The sequence below is a fragment of the Macrobrachium rosenbergii genome, chromosome 56, assembly GCF_040412425.1.
Source record: "Macrobrachium rosenbergii isolate ZJJX-2024 chromosome 56, ASM4041242v1, whole genome shotgun sequence".
Lineage (NCBI taxonomy): Eukaryota > Metazoa > Arthropoda > Malacostraca > Decapoda > Palaemonidae > Macrobrachium > Macrobrachium rosenbergii.
Genome location: NC_089796.1, coordinates 58415543 through 58442149, shown reverse-complemented (window position 1 = coordinate 58442149; position 26607 = coordinate 58415543). Strand labels below are relative to the sequence as shown.

The 26607-nt window shown below is 40.8% G+C and overlaps 2 protein-coding genes across 5 annotated transcripts in view; both read left to right on the top strand.

The window, feature by feature from the left end:
• The window catches only part of LOC136836272 (zinc finger protein 37-like), a 92752-nt gene extending 67459 nt beyond the window's left edge, over nt 1-25293 (top strand). For all 4 annotated transcript variants that reach the window (XM_067100301.1, XM_067100303.1, XM_067100302.1 and 1 more), the window contains exon 3: nt 218-25293. In XM_067100301.1, coding sequence (XP_066956402.1) covers nt 218-1815 — 1598 coding nt within the window. In that variant the 3' untranslated portion in view covers nt 1816-25293. The remainder of the gene's footprint in view (nt 1-217) is intronic.
• Nucleotides 1-26607, top strand: part of LOC136836273 (uncharacterized) — a 130018-nt gene that overhangs the window by 67140 nt on the left and 36271 nt on the right. The window lies entirely within an intron of this gene.

Here is a 26607-nt window from a genome sequence, read left to right as displayed (position 1 = left end):
CTCCCTGGAAACAATCTACATATATATAATGTGATCATAATCATTGAGTATCAAGTGTGTTTTTTTGATTGAAATAACTTCATCGCAATTACGATAAATGATTTAGTTTTGTCAATTTTTTTAAGAACATATGTATTGGTTTTGTGTTTTTTAAATATGTTTGTCATTTTTAAGCATTAATTTGGTGCTTTATAAAAGAAAGGTCTTTTATTTGCAGAGACAGAAGTACCAGAAAAGTATGGATTACCCGAGATACTTGAAGATGAGAAGCTTTTTTGGGCAGAAATGAAGAAAAAAAGCAAACGCATCAAATTAAGTTTCAAGGGTAAGGGAAAAAAAAATGGATCATTAAAGAAAAATGACACCAGTGAAGTACATTCGCCAGACGCCAAAGGTCTTATCAAAGAAGAAAGAAGTAAAGATTCAAAAGACAGTGATTGGATAACAGATGATGAAGAAGATGAGGATTTGCCTGAGGACTTTACTATTGCCTTCAAAGATGAATGGAAAAAGAAACGTGTACCAGCACATACACATGAAAAGAACTATGTGTGTGATGTATGTAACAAACCATATTCCAAGAGCCATTATCTAAGAGATCATATTGTTAGAGACCATAGTGACCATGACAAAGCAAAGGAATATCCTTTCCGTTGCCGTCATTGTAAGAGAGTGTATAATGGTCAGAGACAGCTAGAGTATCATCAAAGCTTACATAATGGACCTTGCGAAATATGTGGAATGATGTTTGGATGCAGTGGACTGTTTTGGAATCATAGAAAGAACCATGATGCAGTATGCAATATTTGTAATAAGTCTTTCTCATCTTTAAATTCATTGTGGACGCACAAAAAGATGAAACATGGTCGGATGAAATATTTTTGTAATGTCTGTGATAAAGGTTTCATATACAAGTCTCTTTTAAAGATTCATAATGAAAAAGCTCATGCATGGAGAACTGATGGGAAACATTCTTCAAATAAAGGTGTTAAAGATCCTGTGAAAGATCTGACTTGTGAAGAGTGCAGCTACATTGCGAAGAATGAACAATCTCTTAAAGTCCATCAAGGAATGGCTCATAGAAGGAAACAGAAAAAGACTGCAGACAAAATTTATAGTTGTACTGTTTGTGATGCAAAATTGACATCCAAATCAATATTAAAGAAGCATGCAGTTAAATGCTTAGCTGCATTTCCAACTAATAAATGTAGTGTGTGTACAAGGGTATTTTCAACAGAAAAGAAATTAGAATCACACAGAAGGAAAATTCATGGTTTGGTCAATGATGAGGAAGAAACGCAGGAACTCCATATAATTTCAGGAGATCAGGAGGTGTATCCATGTAATATTTGTGAATCGTCATTTGATACATCATTCACTCTTCAAGAGCACATGCTTTCTATCCATAGTATACCAAAGAAAATTAATGTTGTTGCTGATAATCATATTGTTTATGAGTGTGCCTATTGTAATTCTTCTTTTGAATCAACTAGTTCTCTTGAAACACACACATTATCAGTTCATAGTGTCTCCCATACTGTGAGTAGAGAAATTGCTCAAGTTACATCAGAATCTTTACATGTAACAAGTGCTGTTGAGGAGTATCCTGTAATGGAAATTAGTCTTAGTAACAGAGAAACAGGGTCACCTGAGAGTAGAATAATAAGTGAAGCTTTCGAAATTCCTGTAGAAACATCTGTTAGTAATTTTGATACAAGCACTGCAGTTTCACTGCCAGCCTCAGCAATTCCTGCTGATGTTAGCACAGTGGAGATTGATGGAGTTAAATACCATGTGATAAGAAATGCTCAGTGATAGTGAAGTACAGTGGAGATTGAGGAGGTAAATACCATGTGATAAGAAATGGTCAGTGATACTAAGAATTTTTATTGTTTTATTGAGTCCATAATGGCATTTGATGCATTTTTAAAAATTTACTTAAATGAAGGTTTTCTATCATAAAATTTACACACATCATCCAAGTAAACCATTAATTTACAAAAGACCATTTGGGATGACTCTTGCCTGCTGTTCAAGGGAGCTGCATCCTCACACCAGCAGGTGCAGTCAGCCTTCAAAATAGAGAAGATAATTGTTTGGCTGACCTGGATGACTGTCTAGTTCACCTGTCCTTCACCAGGTGTTTCTTGAATGGTTTAGTTCTCATCAGAATTCTTTTGGCTGCCATGTAGTATTATGACTTTTGGTTTTTTGTACATATTGTCTTCAGCTGGGATTAAGATCAAAAATAGGTTTTGCAAGAATGAGTTCTGTTATAACATGATGTATTTTGTAGAGTTAGAGAGGCCCACAGTTTGTGCTGGTTACGAGGGTTGAGAGTGTGATGTCAACAATAGGTGTGAAGAGTGTAGGGAGTAGTCAGTTGAATTTATGAATAAATTCTGTAAGTATAGGGGAGAGGAAAGAGTCAAATAAATTGAGAGAGCTGTTAATTGGCACAGGGAATGGGCCTATTACTTCTGTTTTTCATATAAGTAACTTACCAAATAATTACATAGTCATAATTTCCACTCCCTCAGCAGGTTAAATTTTAAAAATCGCGGTAGTGCTTGGATAGTTTAGTGTAGGTGACAAGTCCCGCCTCCAATGGAGTACTGGAAACGACTTAGCAGAGGACCTCATTCAGTTTCTGCCGGCTCTTGAGTAACTTCAGGGGTTTGCTGCAGTTTTTGCTTAATGATTTTCGGTTGTATGGCTGGATTTCGGTGAAGTATTATAGCTTTTTTGAGTAGCCTTCAAGCTTTAATAACTTTCAGGATCAGTTTTTTTAGTTCTTTGGTTATTATTATATCTGATTCAAGTTCACCTATTTCACTGTTGTAGCAAAAGTGGCAAATCCAATTAATCAATCCTCATATGATTCTCATACAATTTGCAGTAAATGTAGTGAGCAGAAATATAGTAGGGAAAAAACTTGTGCTAAATGTAATGGTTAGTAAGAGTAGAAAGTACTTGAATCTCAACTAGACAAGTTAGAGAGGGATAGTAAGGAAAGCGGCCTCTAGAACCGAGAAACGAGCTTCCCTTAGCCTAGAATTCTACCCTAGCTTAGGTTAGAATATAGCTCTGCTATTTCTTCTTTCCCCCTTCCTGCCTTTTTCTCCTGCTACTAGCCCTAATCTACCTATTCCTGTGCCTGGCTCCCTTGCTTCCAACCCTTGCCATTGCCAGTCTCGAGTCTACGTTTAACAAGAATTTATCATAGTAGTGATACAGTGACGTGGAGGAGGTGGCTACTCATCACTTCGGTTCTCCTATACCACTGTTATACTCCCCTAAACCTGGGAGAAGACATGCCAAAGTCCAGTGGAGGCTGAGGGGGTTGGCCCATGGGTAGTTGCCCCCCCCCCCAGTTGAAACTTGCACGTTCCCAGGTGTCAGCAGACAGCCACTGGAAAGGCGTCTTGGCAGGAGAAAGTGTTGTGCAAGTGGACGAGGTGGCTGCTCGTCCCACTGATTCTCCTAGATGAAGGTCCCTGTCATACTCTCCTAATTCTGGGAGGCATCATACTGGAGGACCAAGGGAGGTCAGTGGGGTTTGCCCACAGGTAGTCGCCCCCTCAGCATGGGCAACAGATGCCATGCAGCAAGATTGGTCCCACTTTGAACAAGAACTATCAAGAGGAGCTCAATTCCTTGCCCAAGAAATGAGGAAGAAGTCCTCCGTGCACAAGTGGGAGCCAGTCCTCTTGAACTTTGGGAGAAGTGGAGTATCAGAGGGACAGAACCGTGGATTGTCAAGATTCTGAGGGAGGGCTTCTCCATTCCATTTGTGGAGAGCCCTCCTTTGGTCCCTTTTCCCATCATTTTGATGGCCTACTCAAGAGGCTCGGGAGAACATTCGCCCCTTTTGGAGGAGGTCTCCTCTTTCTTTCTTAAGAGAGTCATAGAAGAAGTTAAGGACATCAACTCAGAAGGCTTCTTCTTCCGTCTGTTTGTGGTCCCCAAATCATCGGGGTTTGGAGACCAGTCCTCAACATAAACGCCCTCGATCTCTTCGTCCGGCAGATGAAGTTCAGATGGAGATCAACCAGTCAGTCCTTTCATTCATTCACCAGTAGGCATTAAAGTCAGTCTATATCTGGATGACTTGCCTCTTTGATCCCCCTTCCAGGAAAAGTGCACGAAGGTCTTATACATCTCTCTCAGGAACTGGGAATTATCATTTATCTTCAGAATTCCCAGTTGGCCCCATTGCAAAAGTTCCTTTATTTGGGGATGAGAGTCTCAACTCTTGGACTTTTCGGGTTTTTCCATCTGCCAAGAGAATTGCCAGCTGTCTTCATATGGTCCACAAGTTTCTAGCCCCTTTGTCTTGCTCGGCCCATCAGTGGATGAGCCTACTGAGGACTCCGTCATCCAACAAAACATCATCAAGTAAGGCAAACTTCTCTTGAGAGTTTTGCAATTCTTCCTCTAGGCCAACTGGGACAGGGAAACACAGCTGTACACCTATGCATTTCCCATAAACTCGGTAATCAAGTCAGACTGGTGTGGTGGCAGTCCGAATGTAGACTTTCAAAAGGAAAGCCCTTCATCCTCTGAGCCGAGACTTAGACTTCTGTTTAGACTACCCAGTTCTAGGTTATGGAGTCCTCTTGGGCTATTCCTTTCCAGCCTTCAACAAGGTCAAGGAAGTGCTGAACAAGTCCTGGGTTCGTCACAACGTTACGATGATTGTCATAGCCCCATTCTGGCCCATGAAAGAATGGTTCCAGGACCTGCTACGGTGATGGGTGGACTTTCTGAGTATCCTTCCCCTAAAAACTGTGTCTACTCAGACAGCCTCACTTTAAGAGATACCAAAGGGTTGTCCGTTTTTGCCCTGACAGGCTTCAAACTTCCCGGAAGCTTGTCAGAGCATAAGAGTTTTCAAGACGTGCTGCAGAGGCTATTGCAAGATGCAGACGTTGATTTGCTAGTTGCATCTTCCAGGCTAAGTGGGCGATTTTCTGGAGCTGGTGTCTCAGACTCAACGTCTCTTCTTCTGAGATGTCTGTAATCTAAATTGCGGATTTCCTTCTTTATCCAAGGAGATCTAGGAATCTCTCGTCCTCCACCATTAAGGGGTACCGAGCTGTGTTTAGTTCAGTGTTTGAACACAGGGGTCCTGAATTTTGCGTCAATCCCAAATCTTAATGACCTCATTAAGTCTTTTGATACACCTAAGCAGGAAAGGAAGATCCAGTCTCCTGGAACCTGGACGTAGTGTTGAAGTGGCTGACAGGTCCTGCTTTTCAACCCCTTCATTCCTCTTCTCAGAGAGACCTTACTCGGAAGACTCTTCCTTGTGGCCTTGGCTACTGCTAATATATTAATGAGTTCCAAGACATTGATAAAGGGTAAATTTTTTCACAAGGAGATACAGTTTGCTTCTTTAACCTTGGATTTTTAGCCAAGAACGAGGACCCTTCACAGCCCTGGCCCCATTCTTTATCCATTAAGACCTTAACGGATATCTTGGCTCTGAGGAAGAAGAGAGAGTTTTTCGTCCTGCTAAGGCTTTTAAGGTATTATACCTGAGCAGGACTGAGAAGATCAGAGGACCATCCCGTAACCTTTGGTACTCTGTCAAGAACCTGTCTCGCCCTCCGACTAAGAACGCATTGTCCTTCTTCATCAGAGACTTAATTTCTGAGGCGTACTCTCAGACTCAGGAGGACGTTTGGCCTATTTTTACAGTGAAAGCTTATGGCATCAGGACATTCTGTCCCTTATTAGCTTTCAGGCACATATGTCACTCACTTCCATTCTGCAGTTGGCCTACTGGAAGTGCGAGCCAATCTTCGCGTCTCACTATTTGAAAGAGGTTGCAACAGTGTTTGAAAATTTGCAGTACCTTGGGGCCATTATCAGTGGCTGGCATGGTATTGTGGGAGGAAGCATAGGAATCTCTCTTTCCTCCTACTATCTCTTCGCCCTAAAGTACGGTGTCGAATTTTCGGGAGCCAGGGGATACAGTGTACCTGGAGTACCCACCAGTCTCAGTGGATGGGTTTTGGTGTTTTAAGTGTAGGTGAAAGCATTGTCTGGTTGTTTTTATTGAGGTACTGCGCCTTGGGCAAGGGCACTTATTGATGCTTTGCTAGCCATCGGACATATCCTTTGCTGCAAAGCTCCCACCTAAGTAGAGGCACTCCATGGCTATATCGCCATGCTACTACAGGCTAAGATGAGCACCAAGCAGAGGAGGTAATTACCTGCAATAGCTCTCTTTCCAAATAAGGAAATGACAAGCATTGTCTTAAATGCTAACAACTTTTCTGTTTCAAAGTCATTACCATAACTTAATGATTTGGATAGAATATGTCCATGCATCCTGCCTCCTGTCAGCTATGTAATTACTTGGTAAGTTACTTATATGAAAATATTATTTTCATGATAAAATGAAGTTTCACATATACTTATCAAGTAATTATGGATTTTAGCCCTCCCTCCTCTCATCTCATGGACATAAGGGCATAAACAGAATGAGGTTTTCTGCTAAGTCGTTTCCTGTACTCCCGTTGGTGGGCAAGGCTTTTCGCCTACACTAAACTATCGAAGCACTACTGTGATTTTTAAAATTTAAGCTGCCGAGCGAGTGGAAACTATAGCTATATAATTACTTGGTTAGTATATATGAAACTTAATTTTATCATGAAAATAACATATTTTCTTGATCACTGGCTCCTATTTTTTCCAGTTACTTCATCCCCTACTCTCAACTCATCTCCACCTCTGCTTAGACTTGAACCTACAACTGCAGGTCTGCCTTCTGCTCCCCCTTCAGTTCAGGAAAAACGTATTTTTTAATTAGAACAGATTGATAGTTTTATTTTAGAATCTGTTAAAAGTTTGACTGAATTTGTCTTGGGTAACCAGTCTGCATCCCCCTATAGATTTTTCAGTTTTTTTTTTCCAGTCCCATTATAGAGGATGTGTTGATGATATTGTCTGTCATTAGCCCAAGCTTAGGAATGCATTGCAACAGTTGAAAAAGTCCACTGCCAGGTAACAGGGTCAGTTCTGAGCGTGAGGTTGTTCTATGCCCTCTGACATCTACGTCTAATCCATCTTGGTCAGTTAAGCACTTAGCTTGCTTGTCAAAAGATTTTTTTGAAAGCTTAAATAGTCATGCCAGTTATTGAATTCACCTTCATCAGACTCTAATAATAGCAAGGTTAGCTTCTTAGCCTCTAATGTAAGAGAGAATAGCAATAATAGTATGTTAAAGTGATAATATTGCTCAGTCTGTTGTTGAATCTATCTCTTCTGTGTCTGGGTGTGTCTCATATCATTCCTTTAACTCCTTTTTCCCCTTGTATTCTACTTTTTCCACTTGTATCATCTTTAGCTTCAGCTATTGGTGGCCCATCTTCCGGCACCTCTAATGTTCCATTTTTGCCTCTGCTTCATCACCAGGTGCCCCAGTTGAATCTGAGTTAACAGCCCTTCTAGCAGTCTAACTGGCAAGATTTGCCTTCTGATGGTGATGTTCAGTCTTGTGAGGCAGCAACAAGTCAGTTGTCTTGATAGATATCACTGGTACACCACCTTCCCCATTCTCCCAACTGCCCTCTCAGCCATTCACTATGTTTAGTGGTGTTACATTATTTTCTCTTTCGCCTGTTGGCACTTTATGTGGCACAGCAAGGTGCAGCACCTCAAGAGGGTGTACTTTCTGTTGCTTCCCCTTTAATGTCATATGGGTTTTGTCTGAGGAGTCAACTCCTGCTGGTATGGCTCCTTCTGCCTTGGTGGATGAGGAGATTTCTGTAGTGGAGTTGTCTTCTATGTTGCAATGGCTTATTGATCATTGTCCTTCCCTTTATCCTCACTTAATTGAGGGGGTGAATTCAATAGAGACTAGGTTTCTGTTACCCTCAAGTAAGTTGGCACCTGCTAATTACATGTGAAAAAAAACTTAGGCTTTCCCATTTGTTAAGGCACAATTCAATATTTCTCATGTTTTGGTGCATAATGTGTTGTTCAAGAACACCAGTACTTGTCTTACTTCTTGTATGAGGCCCCATGAGGTTGCCTCTTATGTTACTGGCACTTTATAAGTGCTCAAACATCTTCAGTTCAAGATGAAGATTTTTTTGCCTGTACAGACCCTATAAAGAGATCAGGTCTTTGATACCAACAAGGTTCTTTGGTCCAATGCTAAGGCGAAAAATTTGTCCAAGTTGCTTTTCCTCATGATTGAAGTGTTGTCTTTTGCCGAGTTTTCACTTTGCACGATTCCCCAGCTAGGTTCTTTGGTCCAATGCTGAGGCAGAAAATTTGTCCAAGTTGCTTTTCTGCATGATTGAAGTTTTTTTTTGTCTGAATTTTCACTTTGCACAATTGCTCACTTGAGCCAGCTTGAAGAGTTTATGGACCTGGAAGGTATAAAGGCAGTCCCCGGTTATTGGTGGGCTTGGTTATCAGCGATCCAGTTTTTCAACGCTTGTCTAGCGACAAAAATTGGGGCCAATAATTGGGCATTGGTACCAATACATACGTAACAGAGGCGCCAATAACTGAAAATCACCGATTTTCGGTTATTGGCGATTTTCGGTTATCGTCATGCTGCCAGAACAGAACCCTTGCTGATAACCAGGGACTGCCCATAAATGTTTTATCAGAGTCTTTGGAGGTTTTTACTTGCCTTGATAAACCCATGTTGGATACTTCTGGGTATATATCATGGGCTTTTACCAATAATGAACTAAGCTTAAGAGAATTTTGTTCTTATTGTACACCTTATCTGTTCAACTCACAGCTTCAATACCTCCTTGATCTGTCTCTTTGTAAGGCATTTAGGGAGGATGGATGTATCTGCTCAAGGGAACCATGGTTCCTTAAAACAGTCTTGGAAGTCAACCATAAAGAGGCCTGTGCCTGCAACTGCTCCTGGTCTGCCTTCTAAGGCTTGTCTGTCTTTCTCTCAGGTTTCATTTTCCTCATTGAAGCCTTTTGTAGTTCTCCATCAGGATTACTAAAGGCAAGGCTCCTCGCTTCCTTAAGAAAAAATTACTCTTGCAACCCTCAAGTTCTTTTAGGAGGTATATAGGCCTTTTGGAGTGTTTGGCAAGAACTCTGGGTGGTGGAAGTACTCAGGGATTATTTTGTCATCCCCTTTTCTAGTTCTTCCTCCTCTGTCAGCATCTCTGATGCTATTCTGGCATATCTAGAGCACCAGGAGAAGTTCCTAGTCTTGCAAAAAGGAAGTTGAATCTCTGTTAGAGAAGGAAGCAATCGAACAGGCGTCTGTAATCTCTCCAACTTTTTACAGTTGACTGCTTCTGGTTTCAATAGCATCTGGAGGTTGGTGCCCAGTGTTGTGCATGTCAGAACTCAGTAAGTCTGTTTGGCTGACTACATTTTCAATGCAATCATCCAGCACAGTTCTCACATCAGTTCAATAGTACAACTGGAAGTTTTCAGTGGATGTAAAGGATGCATATATTTCCATGTTCCTGTAAACCCTCATTCATGCAAATACCTTTGCTCTGTTTGTATGGGAAGTGTATAAATTTCAGGCATTTTGCTTAGGTTTCAATACAGCTCCTCAAGTGTTTAAGAGGCTAAGGTATACTTAACTTAAGAGGATTTTAGCTTCCATTGGTGGTTGGTTTCATCTGAGAATAAGAATTCTCCTGTACCTCACAAGTTCTAGCCAATTCTTACAAAAGGATTCTGAGGCCAAGGACATGTTTTCTGACCCAGTCTTTGAGCATTCTCGCTAGTCCTCAAAATCATCTCATGTTCTGACTCTTCTATATCTGGGGATGATGGTAGACTAACACTTTTCAGGGTTTTCCTTTGGAGAAACACAGACAACTCTTGTCTCTTATGTGGGGCGCCATTCAGATTTAAAGCAGCTTCCAACAAAGCAGTGGCTTTCTCTCCGGAGGCATATGACTTAGATTTCAAAGCTAATTAGTCTTCAGGAGACTCTAGAGTGGTGGACAGACTGCCAAACACTACTTGCAGGTCTGTCACTAGGATTAAGGAACCCAGACCTCACATTATTCTCATACAGCTCAGTGAAGGGTGGGGAATCTGAAAATGTCAGGAGTTTTGGTCATCAGACAAAAACTTCCTACTTATGAAAATTTTGAGCTCTTGGCTCTAAGAAAGAGACAAGCAATGCAAACACTTGTTGGAGGCTAGGTGATAAAATTGTTCTTGGACAATGCAATATCCACTGGCTGTATGTATCAGGAACCAGGGCAGCACAAAGACCTCTTCAATATTCCTTCATGCATAGAAACTACTTCTACGGTCAGAACCAAGGAATATTGTACTTCTTCCTCAGTTCATTCCAGGGAAAAGAACATGTTAGCAGAGGAATCAGATTATTTTCAAAGGAATGGTCTCTGCACCCTCAAGTCTACCAGTGCCTCTGTAGGCTATGGGGTACACTGAACGTACTTGTTTGCAGCAACTCAAAACGAAGTTTCGAATTTACTGGTTTCCTTGTAGGTCCCTCAGGCTTAGGCAGCGAACTTTTCTCCATGACCAGTCGCACCTACACCTTTCCGCCTTCCATAACCATAAGAAAAGTTGTCAACAAATTCGGAGAATCCATCAATTCCAGGATGGTTCTTGTAGTCCCTTAGTTGTCACAGAAGGAATGGTTTTTGGATCCTGGCAGTGGATCTTCCTTGATCTCTTTTCAGGAGAGATCTACTCAAACAACCACTCCCTTGGGTTTCATCAAAACCTCAACAGCATGGAGACTATCAATTATCTCTTATTAGCAAGAGGTTTTTCTAACACGTTTGGGGAGTCTATCCTCAAGTCTAGAAGAGAATATCAAAGGCAGTGGTTTGTCTGTTGCTCTTGGTGTCACTATGTAGGCTGATGCTTTCCTCTGTGATAAGTCATGCTCAACGAGACATCTCTGACAATCCAGATCTTAAAGAGGCCTTCCAGTCTTTAGATTGAAGCAATTAGATCCCCTTATGAACTCTGTCTTGGAATTTAGACATGGTGTTAAGCTTATTATCAGAAAATCTGACTCCATGGAAACAGTTTTAATGAAGTATCTAAGAATGAAAATAAAGTAATTTTTTTGGTACTTCCAACGACTGCTAAAAGGGCAAGTGGATTGCTGGTCTTTTCATGAAATGTAGGCTTTTGCAAAGGAGACACAATTTCCCTTTTTGCAGAGCAAAGAATAATGTTAAGGTGAAGCTTGTTCCAAGAATCTTGAACTTGGCTTCCTTGATTTGTAAGAGGCCTTTTTATACGCAGTAAGGGTAACGTAAGATTTACTTGGATAGTTTAAAGCCTATCAGAGGCAAAGTGAGTAATTTTTTTGTGTAGTTATGGGCCTAAAACATTTGTCTAAAAATGCAATATCCATTTTCATTTGCTATTTGGTCAAATTAGCAAGTAAAAAGCTTAATGTTTAAGGTAATACTCTATTTTTAATGTAAGAGCTATTGCTACTTCATGTAAATTTGAGAAAAATCTGCTTTTGGAAGATGTATTTAATGCTGGATTTAATTTTTAGAAAAATTTTTCTTTGGAGATGTAATTAACGTGGCACAATGGAGATCTAATCCTATTTTTGCATCACTTTGAAAATTGTAAAGCCCTTAGTCCACTATTTGTAGCAAGTATAGTCTTTTCCTGAACTGAACCAAAGAGCAGCTGTGTAGTCTGTGTAATTTTAAAGCCTGGTCTTGAATTTTGGTGAGTGTGAAGATACATTATTTGTAAAGGAGCATAATTTCGTATCTAAAAGCATTCTTTTAGTTTTGACTGTCATTTGTTGGGCTGCCAGACCCAAACACTGGTTTCATTAACATCACTGCTGTAGTGGCAGCTCTCTTCATAAGGCTGCTCTTACCTGTCATACCAGAGAGCTTTACTCCTTGAGAGGGATCCAACTTCTGGTGGCAGCACTATCCAGGAAGGATCCCAGATCAAGTACGAATGGTTTTGGTTTCATGTAAGGAATATCTAGTTCACTTGGCCGAGCAGCTTCGTGTCTAGCTGTACTAACCCACCATCCTTCACTAAACCTGGGAATCAGCTGTCTTTAACAGTAGGTAAAATTCATCTCGAATGTAAATTTTCATAATAGAGTAAAATTTATTATTTGGATACTTACTGTTAAAGTATGTACAACACACCCAGCTTCCCCACAACTCAGTGGGTTGTCAAGAACAATGCTGATGAGAACCAAAACATTCAACACATACCTGGTGGAGGACAGATGAACCAGATATTCATCTAGGTCAGCAAAGTGAGTTTTATTTTGAATGCTGACCTCACTAGCTGGCACAAAGATAACAGAAGGTAAGTATCCAAATAGTAAATTTTATTTTAAAAATTTATGTATTTCACTGGTTAAGGCGAAGAGATCTAGTCCTGAATTACCCAGTTGTCATATAATAATGAAAATTATGAAAATGGGAGAACCATTCTCCATTGGGGGTGCACCATCTCTCTTCAGTAGAAGATCAACTTGTTCCTTTGGACTGCTAGTAACCAGGTATATCACTTATGTTCTTTTGTATAATATTCATGACTGAAATCATTATTCAACAAGTGAATTTTGGTATTGGTTTCTATTTTTTCAAAATCTTAAATGTGGTTGTATTATCATAGTACGGTACTGTATTTAATTTCTTTATTTTGTTTTGTCATAGAGTGTTATAGGCTGCTGAGCTTTCAGCTTTTTTTCCTTATTAAAGAGTATATTTTGTGTGCTTGGTACTGTATAAAGGAGGCATTCAAAGAACACCAGTAGCATAAATGAAGAGAAAAGAAGTTGATGGGTCATTAGCAAATGAAAATACCCTGTTAGGAAATAGAGCAAAAAGTTTTGATGTGTTTAAAGCCTATACCTCTGTGTAGTGGACGTAAGGGCAATTACAAAATGATGGTTTTGAAGAGGTTTGACTACAAAGTACAGAGATTAGCATCTAAAATCCATTTGGATTGTATATGAGTTATGATATAGGATAGAAAAAGTTTTTAAATATAATTGAGAAGGAAACATGATCTGTTTGCTAGAATGGTAGCTAATGTGGAGAAGCATGTGATGACCAATAAAAAGGCCCAGAAAGCCATAGAGAGATGGACCAGAAAAAACTAAAACACAAAGAGTAAAGAGTATTCATTATACATCTATTCCTGCCATGGGAAAGCCTAACATAAAAAAGATTATAAGTGCTTGTTTTCTACTCACTGCAGTTTACTGTATTGTAAGAGGATGTAACACAAGGTGGAATTGGCTGTAGCTGATTTTTTTTGTTTGTGTTCTCTTACTTCATTTTTCTTAGTGTACTTTTTACTGTTCAATTTTTAGTTGTTAGCATTCTTATTTTTGCAGAAGCAAATGCTCATGGTATCACTGTATTATGTTGTTTCCTTTATAATCAGTGCACTGTTGATAGTTTTTGTGCTACAGTTTAGTCTTCTGGCTTGTATGCATGTACAGAAGTGAGCATTGTCCTCCATGCCATATATGCTTAAGTTTCATGGATGTTGTGGGCCAGATATGAGAACGAACACCTTTGTTCCTGCAAGGAGGGAAAGAAATCCAAATCCACCAGTCTTTAGATTACCATTTTCATGCATAGACAAATCAGCTTTATTGTATTTCCAGCATTTGGGTCACATTCTTTCTCAATTCCCTGCAGGCATTCAGTGTGGCAGTCCCAGGTTCTTTGCCTCTTTTGGTTCCTTAGAGCTCTGATAATTATGGTGTGTAAGGACTTCATGTGCAAAATAGAGAAGTAAATCACCTTGGCATTATCAAGATGAGCTCCACACCAAGTAACGTCTCTGATAGGTCTTCTTGGTTCAAGTGCCTCGTCCATTTTTTGTCATCACAACATTCTTTGTATCAGTTACAGGACACTTGCTGTGAGGTAGCATGACCAAATTCTAACAGGGGTGCAGTGGTGGTACCTTCCTTGGCTTGAGCCCAAGATTTGACAAGTAAGCATCAAACCTGCCACCTTTATAAAGAAGATTGCACTGTATCTGGCAAGGAATAACCTCTGGAGCACCAAAGACCAACTTCGCATCTATTCCAAAGAAATGTCAGAACTATTTCTTTCTTAGAGGTTGCATAATTAAGTTTTTGTTATATTGTACTGCCTTTCTTTACAGTAGAATAGTCAGCAATATAATCTGCAATAGCATAAAAATGTCTCCCATTACAGTACAGTAATGAATAGCTTTCACTAATTCCAAGGGTACTGATGGAGTAATTCACTATATTTTTCTTAAAAATGCCCTAGTGCAGCAATGCGACTTCAGGCAGTCCCGGTTATCGGCAATCCGGTTTTACGGCACTTGTCTGCCAATGAAAATCGGCAATTTTCGGTGCCAACAATCACCAATTTCCGCTTATCGGTGCCAATATTTGGGTACTGGCACCGATACATACTTAACAGAGGTGCCGATCTCCAGTTATCGGCGCTGAAAATCGCCGATTTTCAGTTATCACTGTCGGAACGGAACCCCTGCTGATAACCAAGGACTGCCCTACTGTATTCATTAAAAGCATTAAAAGTTTAAAGGCTGATGAAACAGGCAAAGTTGTTTTCACTATTTTAATACATAAATGGCAACGTGTAGAATGGCGACACTTATTATGGTGAATTGATACAGATCAAACGTGCCATTTGGTTATGGTATTCTTTACAACATACGTAATAATAGAGAATTAGTAATCCATCTTAGAGGTGAATTCAATTTTTAACTCTATAGCTACCCCATGGAAAACAGCCCTAATGGAGAATCAGTAACCCATCTTAGAAGTGAGGTTTTTTTAACTACTTATGGCTGCCTCATGGAAAACAGCCCTTATATGTTGTGCATGCTGTAAGACATTATAAACAAAAATTATTTCTGAAACATAAAACAGTTTTCACATAAATCCATCAAATTGAGAGTCCTTGTACATAGCATGAAGACCAGTAGGAAACCTTCATAGTGAGATGAATGGCGATGTCTTTCAAAGCTGTTCTGAAAGGGCCTGGGTAAGGTTTTTAACGACTACTGAGAGGTCCAGTTTGAATCACAGACATCCATGGGCTCAATATGGTTGATAGATTTATTGTGAAACAAATTACATTTTATAACATAAAACATTTTCCATATACTGTAAATCCATCATTCATATTGAGCTCGCATTGGAGTCGATGCAATTCCCACATTTGAAATTGGGCCTATCCTCACTAGACCCCTGACATTGATTTAAGAGGCATACCTGCTCTGTCTTCATGTGAAGACTTATTTCTTTGGGGTTTTACATGAATGGTGAGTTTGGTATGAACAGAAAAAAATTTATATCAATGCCTAGATTCTTTTCATTTCTATTCAGGAATTAATCCTGAGAGCCAGCCCTATACAAGTTAAAACATTGTTCCAATGGACAGGGTTCTTTTTCACAGCAGCCATGTAAAACAAAAAAAAAAAAGAATTCCTGACCAACCAGGAAGAGAGTCATTATCCACATAACCAAAGGAGGCACCCAGACTATTAAGCTATACTGAGGTTCACCTAGAACAATAATGGTTACCCGATACCAGTTCCATTGCTTCCAAACAGCCAGAGAAGGGGTTTAAGAGTTCGTACAAGGGATTAAGAGAGACGGTAAGGCTTAGATGGAAGCAGTACCGTGCCTGAATATAGTTGTTGGAGACACCTCTGATCTCAGACATAGACATGGCAGACGTCAGGGGATTTATCACAAAAAACTAGCCTTTCTCCTTATCTCAGTGAGGATACCAGCAGTTTTCTGTGGCTAAAAAGGACTAGGAGCCTTCCCTTTATGCCTGAAAAGCAGGTAAGGGCAAGAAAGAGGAAGGAAGATGCTGAGGCTATCCCACTGCCATGAGCAGTTGAATGCTTGGCATGCCATTGGGCAGTGTGACTCCTCTCAGTCTCATTAATTCCTGAGCTTGTGATGAGAACTCAGAACCTATCAGTCTCTTGTGAGAAATTCACAAGCTTCTTGATCCCATCTTTCCAGACTTATGTCAGAGAGGATTGAAACAAGATGCACTTGTGCCCCATAAAAGTTTTGCCATACTATCTGCACAGGTCTCAGCACTTAGGCCAAAGTATCAATGACTGTCCATTTGTACCAGAAGGCACAAGTAGGCAGTGTCACAGACCATAGTGTAGTTCTGGCTTTATAAGGTGATTAAGTGGATGTACAGGTCACATGTAGAGAAAGGCAATCCTCAACCTGGTATGAGAACCCACACAGCAACAGGCATTGCCCTGTTGTTTTCATTCAGTAAAAATTACTCAGTTGTGCAGGTATTTGTGGAGGTGTTTGGTGCTGCCAGACCAACTTCACTTGTTATCACCTCAGAAACATTGTTCATAAGTCCCAGGATACCTCCTCAGAACCTGTTATCCACAAGTCCCAGGACACCTCCTCAGGACCTTTAGTGGGTGTAGCTGCCATAGCTCCATTTTACAGAAAATCATGTTGCTAAAGGTTCATAAGTAAAAGGTGTGAGACTGGTTTTTTCTCCCTCTATCTCTCCTCTGTCCAGCGGCTGGAAGCTGTGTGCAGGTTGGTCTTGCTTGATGTAGATGAATTTCACAGAAAAGTGTAATATCTCTGGCTTCATCAGGTGTAACCTCCCCTGCATCTCTTATAGGAAGTGCCAGGATAGCATTCTTATCTTTGGGTTTAATTAAAATGATATTGTTGCCTACTGAGGAGTCCCTCTTATTTCATGTAACAGGAGGTCCAGTTGCACTGAAATTACAAGACTGCAGTTTCCTCAGAACCATACTGGCACAAGGCTCTGTTAGCCTCTACATCAGGAGAGGCTGCACTGGAGGTTACAGGCGCCAGCCTTTCCCAGCTCATTTACTTAACTGAGGAGCTGGTAGTTTTGGGTGGTAAGAACAACATCCATGTTCCATAGTCAGTACTTCCCATCTAAATAGTGAGTCTGCATTTAAGGGACAAAGGTTTGATTCTGGTAAGAAGAGATTGCAGATTTTGAATATGAACTGCACTTACATATAGTACACAAAGTATTATGTTAAATCCCACCTCTAACTGTCCCAGTATTTTTAACCATTTACTGAAGGAAAAAAGTGAGGGCTGATAGATAAGTGGGTGGTACAGTTGGCCTCATAAATTTTGGTACACATCAGAGCAAGCTAAGGATACATCTGGCAATTTTACAGTGTTATTTATTTAATGCAACTTTGTCATGTTTAGTCATTTTATTCCACAGACCGTTGCTAACAGCCTCTTGTTTGCTAAACAGAGGGCTATTAACTGGTGCACTGTGGAGTTGACACGTTTTCTTAGCTTGCCATACTGTGTACCAAAACATATGAAGCCGCTATACCCCTAGTTCATCTTCCTGCCACAAGTTTACCTTATTACCAAGCTTAAATGACTGACCCATATAAAAAGCTTCAGTTTTATATATGAAACTTACCAAGTAATTACATAGCTATAGTTTCTACTTTAAATAGCAGCTTAAGATTTGAAAAGTCGTGGTAGCGCTCTTTTGTTTTGGTGCAGGTAAGTGCCCCACCCACTTTTGGGGAAGAATAGGTACAACATAGCTGAAGAGCTCAGTTCGTTTCCGCCACTTGATGACCGAACATCGGTTGTTCAGCACCTTTGTTTTGTTCATTCAGGAGTAGTTTCACAGGATGGTTTGGTGGTCTATCAAAGGATTTAGTGAAATATTCTTTAATTTGGTAGCCTCCAAGCTATATTTTCATAGCTAAGTCAAGCTTAGCTCAGCTTTTTTCAATTTTTGGACTGATTTGGATTATTATGTCAGACACAAGTGAGACCAGTAACCATTATTGCAGCAAAGGCTGAAATACTAGGTTGACTCCATTTAAATATGACAAACATTCTGTTTGTTTTCACTGCGTGGGCAAGTATGTTCCCCCGACTTGGAAAGTGTTGACTAGTCATTTGGTTAATTAGAGAAAGCTAGGCTTAGGAAAGTGTCCTCTACCCCTAAACAAACTTTTTTGACACCTTTGACTTCTCGTTCCCCGATTCCTACTTCTCTCGCTCTTCCTGCAACTCCATTACCTGGCTCCTTTCCCTCTGAACCTAGTACCATCTCCAGTTTCGAAGTTCGGATGGATAAGAAATTCAATGCTTCAGTAAGTACTGTCACTCATATAGGAACATCTGTAAGAGCTCTTTTGGACAAAGCAAATGAGGATCATTGTGCAAGTGTTTGATGCAAGTGCTAGTGTTAGTGTTGTGGAGGGAGTGGCTACTCGTCCCACTGATGCTTTTAGATGGAGGTCCCTGCCAAACTCCCCTGCACCTGGGAGGAGGCAAACCGTAAGTCAGGGGAGGTTGGTGGCGTTTGCCCACGAGTAGTTGCTTCCCCAGTCGAACCTGTTGCTGGTCCCAGGTATCGACAGACAGCCGCTAGAAAGGCGTCTTACGGATCTCCTAAATTTGGTCCCTATCAGACTCCCCTGGACCTGGGAGGAGGCAAACCTTAAGTTCAAGGGAGGTCGGTAGGGTTTGCCCATAAGGTAGTTGCTTCCCCAGCTGAACCTGTTGCTATTTCCCAGGTTTCGGCAACCAAACGCTGAAAAGGTGTCCAATTGGATCACACCTTATCTTCCAGTGGTTCAGATTCTGAACCCAAAGGACACGGTTGACGTTTTCAGGAGTCTTCTAGGACTTTGAAGAGGCATGCTGCGGACATGCGTCCTGCGGTACTTCGCAAGTGCCATAGGATCGAGAGCCCTCTTGCAGCTATTGGGATGATAGAGAGCTCCCATTGGTTCATAAGCACGCTTTGGGATCTCCCTCTCCCATTGTTGATCTGAGCTCCCAGTGGCTCATAAGCCTGCTGCAGGTTCAGTTCACACTGTAACTCCAGGCATCCCGTTGGCTCCCAGCTCTCCAGCATTGGAATATGAGCCTGAGTACGAGTCTGAGGCTTCGGATTCAGACATCCCTATTGCTGGAGGTCAACCTGTTTCGGCATCATCTGTCACAGATCCCCAAGACCATATCCTCTTCACATGTCGCTGATCGTGTGAAGTCTGTAAGTACATTAGCACACCAAGACTCATTATTGAATTACTTTCTGTTCTTGTTACGTCAATCCTCGAGTACCACTAGACTCTTGAAGATGATCCTCTCTATCTCATCCAAGAAAGCGTTGTCGGGGACCAACTCTGGGTTGTCTGAGATGAAGGAGTTGGGCAAAGCTGTATTTTATTCTCCTCCTCGACTTTCCAAAAGGAGGTATGTATTTTATACAACCAGGGAAGCTCCTTCCTTGGGAGTTTCTGCCTCCTCTTGAGGGGACTTCTCCGGTCTGATGGACCCTGCTTGTCATTCGGCCTTCGATGCAGCGAAAATTGTGTTTTCGTCTTCTCAGCTTGACCACCTAGTTAAGGATACAGTGAACCCTCCGATTCGCGGAGGATCATTTCTCCTCGCGAATAGTTAAAACTGCGAATACTTAAACCCCTCTAAAAACACTTAGAACTGCCCATTTTGATAGTTTAAACACAGAAAAACCTTGTAAAAATGCATATACCTGAGTATTTTAATAGTTTTATCACAAAAGGTGCATTTATTCATGAAAATTATATGAAAATATAGTAATTAGTGAATATTTCTCAGTGAAAAATACTGCGAATGGGCAAATTTTCCGCGAATAATGGCTAGATATGCTCCACAGAGAAACCCGCGAATGCGTGAGTCTGCGAATCATGAGAACGGGAATACGGGGGGTTTGCTGTATTTTTAAAGTATTCGAGATCTTCAGTTTCCTTGACTGGACGGTGGGCACGTTAACCAAGAAAACTGAGGGTTGTTCTTCCCCCCAAGTGAACTTTGCAGCATACTGGCTCGGAGTCCTGTTGTATACGGACAAGGCGATTCGAGATAGAGCACAGGAGTTAGCTGCTTCTTTTTTGTCATGTATGCTGAAGAAAACAGACATGTGGAGTTCTTTCACTACTGAAGGAGTGACACCATACCAGAGATCTGCTCTTTTCACTCCTATGGACAGTACAAGTCTTTTTTCCTCGAACAACATTAGAGCGGATAGCTAAGGAATTGCAAAAGGCTACTCATGACTTGCTTGCGCAGTCATCCAAGCGAACGATGGAGTCTAACCGAACACCTGCAATTTCGTTTAATCCTCGGCCTTTCTCTCCTCTCCAGCCATGGCCCTTTTGAGGTAACAGAGGAAGTGCTTCCTCGCGCCCATGCATGAATCGCAGATCAGTTCACCCTATCAGCAAGAAGTCCTCTTCTAGACCAGTCTCAAGTGAGACTTCGGTCCTCCGTCTACCTGTGGGCGCCAGACTCCCACACTTCTGGAGACAGCAGGAGGCCAGATCGATAGAACCATGGGTACTACGGGTTCTCAAGGAAGTATACGCGATTCCCTTCAAAGAAGAGTGCACCTTTGTCGCCTGTGCCCATCGCCTCAAAGGCGCACTCGGTAGGCTCTGAGAGGTTTTCGGCCCTCTCATAGGAAGTCACAGCTTTTCTCCACAAGAGGGCTATAGAAGAGGTAGAAGACTTGTCATCGGAGGGGTTTTGCAACCGCCTCTTTGTAGGCCCTAAAACTTCTGGGGGTTGGAGGCCGGTCCTAGATGTAAGCGCTCTGAACGTCTTCATCCAAACCACAAGTTCAGGATGCAGATGAACAGCTCAGTTGTTGCTGCAATTTCCCAAGAGGATTGGATGGTCTCGATACACATGAGAGACGCTTAGTTTCATACCCCAATACACCAGGATTCCAGGAAATTCCTGAGATTCATCTTTCTGGACAAAATTTTCCAATTTCAGGCTCTATGCTTTGGGTTGTCAACAGCCCCTCAAGCCTTCACCAGGGCTAATGGGCATGAAAGTTTGTCTATATCTGTATGACTGGCTCCTATAATCATCATCCCAGAAGAAGTGCACGGAAGACCTTCTCAAAACCCTACAGTTGGGCAGGGAAAAGTCTCTTTGGGGATGAAGATAAACTCTCGGGCTTTTTGGGTTTTTCTGTTAGAGAAGAGAATACTATCATGCACCCAAAAAGTTCGTCATTTTCTGATTCTTCAGACCTGCTTGGCCAACAGCTGGATGAGCCTGCTAGGGACTCTCTCCTCCATAGAGATGTTTGTTCCTTTGGGGATACTGTGCTGCATGATAGGCCTTTGCTGTTCTTTCTGAAGGCCAGTTGGAACAAGAAGACTCTTCCAGATTCCTTTGTATTCCCCATCACACAGGAAGTAAAAGAAGATCTTCATTGGTGGCTCGTAAAAGGAAGGTTCCACTCAGGAAGTCCCTATCTCATCTGAACGAGAGCCTCTCATTGTTCTCCGATGCATCAGACCTAGGTTGGAGAATGACACTGGGATGATTGGAAGTGTCAGAGAAGTGGTCCCTTCAGTTGAGGAAGTTGCACATAAATCTGAAGGAGTTGAAGGCGATTCACTTGGCTCCTCAATATTTTACTGCAGTAACTCGGTGATTGCAGTTCATTCTGACAAGACTACAGCTCTGGCTTATATTCGAAACCAAGGAGGCACTCACTCTCTGTCACTCTGCAAGTTAGCCAGGGATCTCTTTCTTTGGGCGCACAACAACAGTACACAGATTCTCACCCACTATGTTAAGGGCAAGTTAAGCATATTAGCGGACAAACTGAGCCATTGCAAACAGGTTCTACCCACGGAGTGGTCGCCAAATCCACAGGTGTGCACTGACCTGTGGAACACCGTGGATAGACTTGTTTGCAACGTCCAGGAACCATCGCGTCCCGCTGTATTGCGCTCTGGCGCCGGACCCTCAGGCTTGGACAACAGATGTGATACTTCAGGATTGGTCACACCTGGAAATGCATGCCTTCTCTCCGTTCAGTCTAGTAAGAGACTTGTTCAACAAATTCAAGACTTCTCATTATGCATCGATGATCCTAGTAGCTCCTTTTTGGCCTCAAAAGGGGTGGTTTCCAGACGTTCTGGAACTTCTATCGGACTTTCTGCGGATCTTCCCACAGAGGAAAGATCTTCTCAGACAACCTCACTTCAACAGATATCATCAAGGTTTGTCCACTCTCACTCTGACAGGCTTTAAACTGTCAGGAAGCTTGTTAGAGCAAAAGGATTTTCAAGAGAAGTTGCGAGTGCTGTTGCAAAATGCAGATGCGACTCTTCTTTAAACCTCTACCAGGCTAAGTAGGCAGTTTTTAAGAGATGGCGTAAAGAACGTAACATTTCTTCTTCTACCTCTTGGAACCTAGATGTAGTCCTACGTTGGTTGTCAGGCCCTCCTTTTGAACCTATGCAGATGTCCTCCTTTGGGGATCTGTCTAGAAAGACACTTATCTTAATCGCTTTAGCCACAGCGAAAAGAGTCAGTGAGTTGCAAGCCCTGGACAAACAAGTTGGTTTTTCACAAGAGACAGCAATTCGCTCATATATTTTAGGCTTCTTAGCCAAAAACAAGTATCCGTCTAACCCCTGGCCTCTTTCTTTTTCCATCCAGAGTCTTGCAGAACTGGCAGGACTGTTGGAACAAGAGAGAGTATTATGCCCAGTGAGAGCATTAAGATTTTACAGCAAGAGACTCAAGAATATCAGAGGGGATTCTCGTAACCTCTGGTGTTCTGTCAAGAACCCTTTACGTCTTTTCTCCAAGAATGCTATCTCATTCTTTTTGAGAGACATTATTGTAGAGTCTCACTTAGGAATTCAGGAGAATAATTTACCGTTGTTAAAGGTGAAAGCATATGAGGTACGGGCAGTAGCCACTTCGTTGGCTTTCAACACAATCTCTCTCTAGCTACCATAATCCAATCGACTTATTGGAAGTGTCACTCGGTCTTTGCCAACCATTATCTACATGATGTTGAAACTGTGTTTGAGGACTACAGTACGCTGGGTCCATTCTCCACGGCTGGCGTGGCACTAGGGAATGAGGGTACCCTCCAATCTTCGTTTTTAATGGATGGGTAATATATGTCTTTTAAATGGTGTGCAGGTAGTGTAGTTTTATGGTTGTGTGTTAGTCAGTGTCTATTTTTTGCCCACGGCAAGGGCAGTTGCTTTGTTTAAGCTTTGTCGAGTCATAGAAGCACTCCCTGACTACAGTCATGTCCCTACAGGTCGAGGTGAGCAACAACCAAGAGTCAGTATCTTCCTGCTCTTGCTCTCCCCATGTAAGGTTACAGCAAGCATTACCACAATGCTAGCTTTTCTTTTCTATTTCAAGTGCATTCCTTTATAATATTTTTGGAGTAATACATGTCCATTCTTCCCACCTCCTGTCAGTGTGGGATTCAGCTATGTAATTACTGTACTTGGTAAGTTTCATTTATAAAAATGAAATTTTTATAATAAAATAAGGTTCTGTATATAGGCTACTTGCCAAGTAATTACATGAACAGAGCCCGTCCCTCCTCCCCGCACATGGACATAGAGCATAAACGAACTGAGCTCTTCAGCTACGTTGTACAGTACCTATTCTTTCCCGAAAGTGGGTGGGCCACTTACCTGCACCAAAACAAAAGAGCTCCACCCCAAATTTTCAATTCTTAAGCTGCCGTTTAAAGTAGAAACTACAGCTATGTAATTACTTGGTAAGTATATATAAAACCTTATTTTATTATAAAAATGTCATGTTTGTATATATTGGAAAAATGCATTTTATCTTAAAAAATTGCAAATTTAATCCAAGGTCTTTTGTAGAGTAAGTCTGCCAATGATCTAGATCCTACCAGCTAAGACCTGAAGGAGGGATGTTACCTGTTGCTGAAATAGTAACATGGGATGCCTGATGCACTCATTCTGAAAGCAAAAAGAGTCAGAATTTATGAACTCTTCCTTCAAAAGCCACCCTAATACTGTTAACCAGCTCAGTGGTCTGGTTAAACTAAGATATACTTAACTTAACATATCCAGTCGTAGTCCTCATAGATTTTGGAAATCTGTGTAATATGTAACTTGTAATTTGAGATTTCTTTTGAGTGGTGGGACAGGGTATTCTATACAAACTGACATTGTACACCAAAATATGTTATTTCAGTCTATTGTGAATGGGTAATTGTTCCATAGATTAATAATACAGGGTAGTATTAAATGCTAACTAAACATGCATTATAGTTTATAGTATAATAATGGGTTGAAGAATCGCACTTAGCTGAAATGAGCTGGTTGTTTCGTGCTCAATTTTCTGCTGTCAAGGATTCTTATCACTTAGTGATAAATTGTGTTGGGACCTCATCATGTTCTTAGCTTCCCATGTCTGTTCCCATCTAACTACAGTGCCCCTTATGCCACATATTGTCATAGCAGCTCTCATATGCTTTGAATAAAAATGCAACTCTTACAGCCAGAGACACTTAATGATAAGTAAGGAGCTGTTTGCTTCTTGTGTCTAGAAATCTGCTATGAACAGCACTGGATCACAAAATGGCTCAAAGAGCTATTGGGGTTAGTGAGTGAGGGAAGCCATGTGTAATTAGGACAAATAGAAGTTTTGTAGAAGCAATTCTTCTATATTCGTGGAAGGAAAAATAAGTTATTTACTCTATAAACAATGACAGCCCAATCAAGTAAACTTGAAGACCAGATTTACTGACGAAAATGCCCAGTTTTCCCTAAAGGACACTTGTTGATTTGTTTACAAGTTTTCAAATTGAGTTTCATTGAATAATGTTTTGCAATATTGTGTGACTCATTAATTTTAAAAACATTTTCCGTGTAAACCTTTACTTGGTAAGACATGCCCCCCTTCCTTCCGTTGTTGTAGAATCCACCTGTCAGCTTTTAGGAGTGCCAGGGTTATTTTTAGCTACAGTATATGTAACAATTGTACGTTAAAGACAATGCTGAAGGTTCTCTGCTGAGTCCCTTTGACTTCAGCTGCATTGCTTACCATATCTTACAGTAATATTCAACCATTTTTTTTACTCTGTTGTGACCTACTGGTCTAGCTTCAATTCTTTCATTCTTCAGATTTTGCTCATGTAAGGATGAATCCTTTTGGCCACCTGGTAAGAGTCTAGAATTGTAGAAATTCTACTCTTCTGATTGAACAGCCTTATATTGTTGTAATAATAATAATCCATGGTGCTCTGTAGGTACAGCAGAAAGGTGAAGAGATGAGTGACCTGTTAGTAATTCAGGACATAGACTCTACATATACTGTACTAGCAAATTAAGACTTTTTGTGAGAAAAATGAAGTAGATTAAGAATTGTTAATAATATATTTTTGTTAATCTATTCCTATACTGTGCTTTACAGATTTTCATATGTTCATGAAGACTTGCATACATATTTATTGAGATTGTTTTATTTAAGCCTTTTTGACATGTGTTTTTAAATGACTTTTTATGATTGTTCCACTGTATTGCATTAATAATGTTATATGTCGTAAGTAGTATTTTTGGCACAAAGTCAGCCAGCCTCCTGTGGGTAATGATTTTAGATCCAACAATGCTGAGCAATAATTACAAATCAATATTGTCACTTCCACAGTCATGAGCTCATTGACATTAGTTAAGTTATATGCTAGAATGTCTCAGGAATCAGTGTGAAGTATCCAAAACATTGTTTGTCAGCCTTGACAGGTGTTTTCAAATGCTTTTGTATTTGGTGCTGTGCGACTTAATAGAAATTTTTCCCCTTTTCTGTTTAAATTCCCTTCCTTCATGCAAATACAGTGCTGTATCTTTCTGTACAGTATGCTGTACTTGTAGTTCGCACCAGAAAGACATTCCTTGTCTGAAACAGGTTAATTTGTGTTAACTTGGCTCTTAGGCTATCTCATGCCACTCGCTACCCTATAAGTAGTTTAGTTGATTAGGGCAGGAAAACTTTATTTGCCCCTTCATTCATCTGTTTCATAATAACCCCTCAAGTGATGTCATTGAGAATCCACTTGAGAGCTAATCCTCCTTCTCTAAATAGCTTTTTACTTTAGGGATGAAAAGTTCATGGAACCACTGTGTAAAAAGCATTGCAGCAATCTATGCCTTGGTGTTGTGTTGCCAGTAAACAGAAAGAAGCCTCTAGCTTTTGTTCTTTAGAACATGGGAATTTCTCACATAGGTACACAATGCCAGGCTTAATTGTGTGGCAAGCTGTCTTGCCACGTACCACCAGAGTTGGCCTGTCTCTTCATACTTTAAACCATACTGCCTGCTTAATACTTTAGTTGACATACTGTAGGTCTTGGTTTTTTTTTTTTTTTTTTTTTTTTTTTTTTGAAGAAGTACAGTTACACTGTAATTAAAACCTGCCTAGAATCATACCCTCTCTTTATTGTTATTTCTGAATTGGAAAACGTGTTGGCAGGCTCTTGGACCACAGATACTGATTATCCAGTCATTTTTAAATTCACATTAAATTATTGCTTAAATATTCCGGTTAGTGTACTCTTCATCATGTCTTCCATCTACAGTACATGCTTTGAGTTTTTTTTTTTACCGACACTTTATCCCACACAGTGGAACTAAATATTGTACTTACAGATGCCATAGCAAACCTTTCATGTATAATTTGTCTTTGATGAAAAATTATTTGAATCGACAATTCATTCTTGTTTAAATTCCTAGTGATTTTAGCAAAAGATTGTTTTTATTCTAGTCATATCT